The sequence below is a fragment of the Mandrillus leucophaeus genome, unplaced genomic scaffold (assembly GCF_000951045.1).
Source record: "Mandrillus leucophaeus isolate KB7577 unplaced genomic scaffold, Mleu.le_1.0 Scaffold123, whole genome shotgun sequence".
Taxonomy (NCBI): Eukaryota; Metazoa; Chordata; class Mammalia; order Primates; family Cercopithecidae; genus Mandrillus; species Mandrillus leucophaeus.
This window is the reverse complement of record NW_012100654.1, coordinates 603,632-606,576: the sequence shown is the minus strand read 5'-3', so window position 1 is coordinate 606,576 and position 2,945 is coordinate 603,632. Positions and strand designations below refer to the sequence as shown.

The 2,945-nt window shown below is 54.5% G+C and overlaps 1 protein-coding gene across 1 annotated transcript in view; it reads left to right on the top strand.

Moving 5' to 3' along the window:
• Positions 1–2,945, top strand: part of CHST13 (carbohydrate (chondroitin 4) sulfotransferase 13) — a 28,816-nt gene that overhangs the window by 22,223 nt on the left and 3,648 nt on the right. Inside the window, exon 3 of the mRNA XM_011971612.1 lies at positions 2,473–2,943. Coding sequence (XP_011827002.1) covers positions 2,473–2,943 — 471 coding nt within the window. The remainder of the gene's footprint in view (positions 1–2,472; positions 2,944–2,945) is intronic.

Below are 2,945 nucleotides of genomic sequence, written 5' to 3'. Positions count from 1 at the left end.
CACACACACCACACACATCACACACACACACCCAACCACACACACCACACACACTCCACACCACACAGCACACACACGCCACACACCACGGACACACCACAGACACCACACACCACAAACACACATACCACACATACCCCACACACATTACACACAAACACCCACACCACAGATACACCACACACACACGCCACACCACACACACACACATATACCCCAAACCACACATGCACCCCCACACCCCCTACACACCATACACACACCACACATACCACACAAGCACACTACACACACACCACAAACGCCACACATTCCCACAAACCACAGACACACCCACACGACACACACTACACACACACACCACATACGCCACACACAACTCACATTACACACACACCCCATACACACACCACACACACACAAACACCACACACACCAGACACAACTCACAACACACACACACCATGCACCACAGGTGTGCACCACACACACCACATACACACACACACCACCTACCAAAAGTGTGCACCACATGCACGCACCACATGCATACCAACACACACCACACACAAACACAAACACACCACACAAACACACCACACACATGCCATACACATACAACACAAACCACACACATACAACACACACACCACACACACACACCATACATGCACCACACACACCACACACACGCACACAAATGCCACACACGCATGCCACACACACAAATGCCACCCATGCATGCCACACACACAACATATGCACACCACACATGCACTCCACACATGCACACCACACACCAGAGACATCATGCACCACAGGCACACACCACACGCGTGTACCACACACGCACACCACAGACGCGCATTCCCACCCCACTGGCATCAGACCCTCCCAAGCAGGCCCCGGCTCTGGTGTTCCCCCAAAGGCTGCTTTGGCCTCCTCTGAAATGGAAACACCCTGAAGGCTTTTTTCTTAACCGAGAACTTACATACCATACAACTCACTCTTTCAAACCCTACAATTGGTTTTCAGCATTTTTACAAGGCTTTGTAACTATCACCATTATCTAATTTTCAAACATTGTGATCACCCTCAAAAGCAGCCCAGTGTCTATCAGCAGCCCCGTGTCTATCAGCAGCCCTCTACAGTTCACTCAGGTTCTAGTTTCGTTCTCTCTGGATGTGACTGCTCTAGGGACCTCACTAAGTGGGACTGTTCGGCACTGGTCCTTTTGTGATTGTCCTATTCGCTTGGCATAACATCCTCCAGGTCAGCCCATGTGGCGGCATGTGTCAGCACCGCATTCCTTTTCATGGCTGAGTCATATTCCATTGCATGGATGACTGCATACATTTGCCTACTCAGCACTGCACACTTGGGTTTTCTGGCTAATGTGAATACTGCTGCTATGAACTTCATGTACGAGTTTTTGCATGACGTATGTTTTTAGTTCCCTTGAGAATATGCCTAGGACCAGAATTGCTGAGTCACATGTTTACTGGTTTTGAGGAACTGCCAAACTGCTTTCCACAGCAACGGCACCCCTTTACACTCCCACCAGCAATGCGTGAAAGCTCCACTTTCTCCACATCCTCAGCAATTCATTATTGTCTTTTTAATTATATCCTGAAGGCTCTTAATGTAATTTTAAGAAGTTAAAACACTTTCTTTTATGAACTCTTACACAAAAAATCATAGGCAGGGGTGTTAATCTTGGAGGTAAGAACCCCAGGTGGGGCAGGAGGGATCTGAAGAAAGGGGAGCTGGAAGCATGGAAGCGCGCTGGCCTGGGTCTCTGCATGGCTGAGGCTGCGAGGGGCTGCGGACCTAATTCGGAGAGCGATGAGGCTGCTGGCCCGCAGCAGGTGCTAGGTTAAAGCCAGTCGGTGTTCCTTTTCATAGGAGGGACAGGCTCAGAAGGGGCAGGCTTCCTGCCCCAGCTCTGAGATAAGAATTTGCTGGGGGAATAAAAGGAGTGAAGGTGCAAAGGAGAGTGCTGACTGGTAAGTACAGAATCAGCCCATTTGTTATTGAGACAAAGCAGCCCGACAGCCCACAAGCGGCTGCAGTTTTCAGTTGGGTGTGGAATTAAACAGCGCTGCTTCTTACGCAGTATCCTGCTTTTAGTAAACAGCGACGAGTCCATGTGTACCCGTACTCACACGGAGCGCACTCTGATGCCACAATTCCTTATCACTCCTCCTCTGAGTGCCCCACAGCATACATACCCAGCGCGTCCTTCTCCCAGCCTCAGCAAGGTCAGAATCTGTTTCTCCCAAATCCGGGCCCAGGACAGATGCCCGGGCCCTAAACCACACAGTGATCAGTGGCAGCCCTGGGGTTCAAATTTGGGTGCCCGGCCCAGCTCCTGCTCCCAATTCTCGGGCGCATCCCGCCGGTGCAAAGCCAGAGTCAGGGAGCCCGCGCTGCCCTGACGCGTCCCCCTGTCTCGTCCCCTGTCGCCCGCAGGACCCGCGCTCTACCCTGGCGGAGGTGCACCGGCAGCGGCGCGACCTGCTGAGCAGCGCCTGTAGCCGCCACACACGCCGGCAGCGCCTGCTGCAGCCAGAGGACCTGCGGCACGTGCTGGTGGACGACGCGCATGGCCTGCTCTACTGCTACGTGCCCAAGGTGGCGTGCACCAACTGGAAGCGCGTGCTGCTGGCGCTGAGCGGCCAAACCCGCGGCGACCCGCGCGCCATTCCCGCGCACGAGGCGCACGCGCCCGGCCGCCTGCCCTCGCTGGCAGACTTCAGCCCCGCTGAGATCAACCGGCGCCTACGTGCCTACTTGGCCTTTCTGTTCGTGCGAGAGCCCTTCGAGCGCTTGGCGTCCGCCTACCGCAACAAGCTCGCGCGCCCCTACAGCGCTGCCTTCCAGAGGCGTTATGGCACACGTATCGTTCAGCGCCTGCGGCCACACGCGCTCCCGGACGCCCGGGC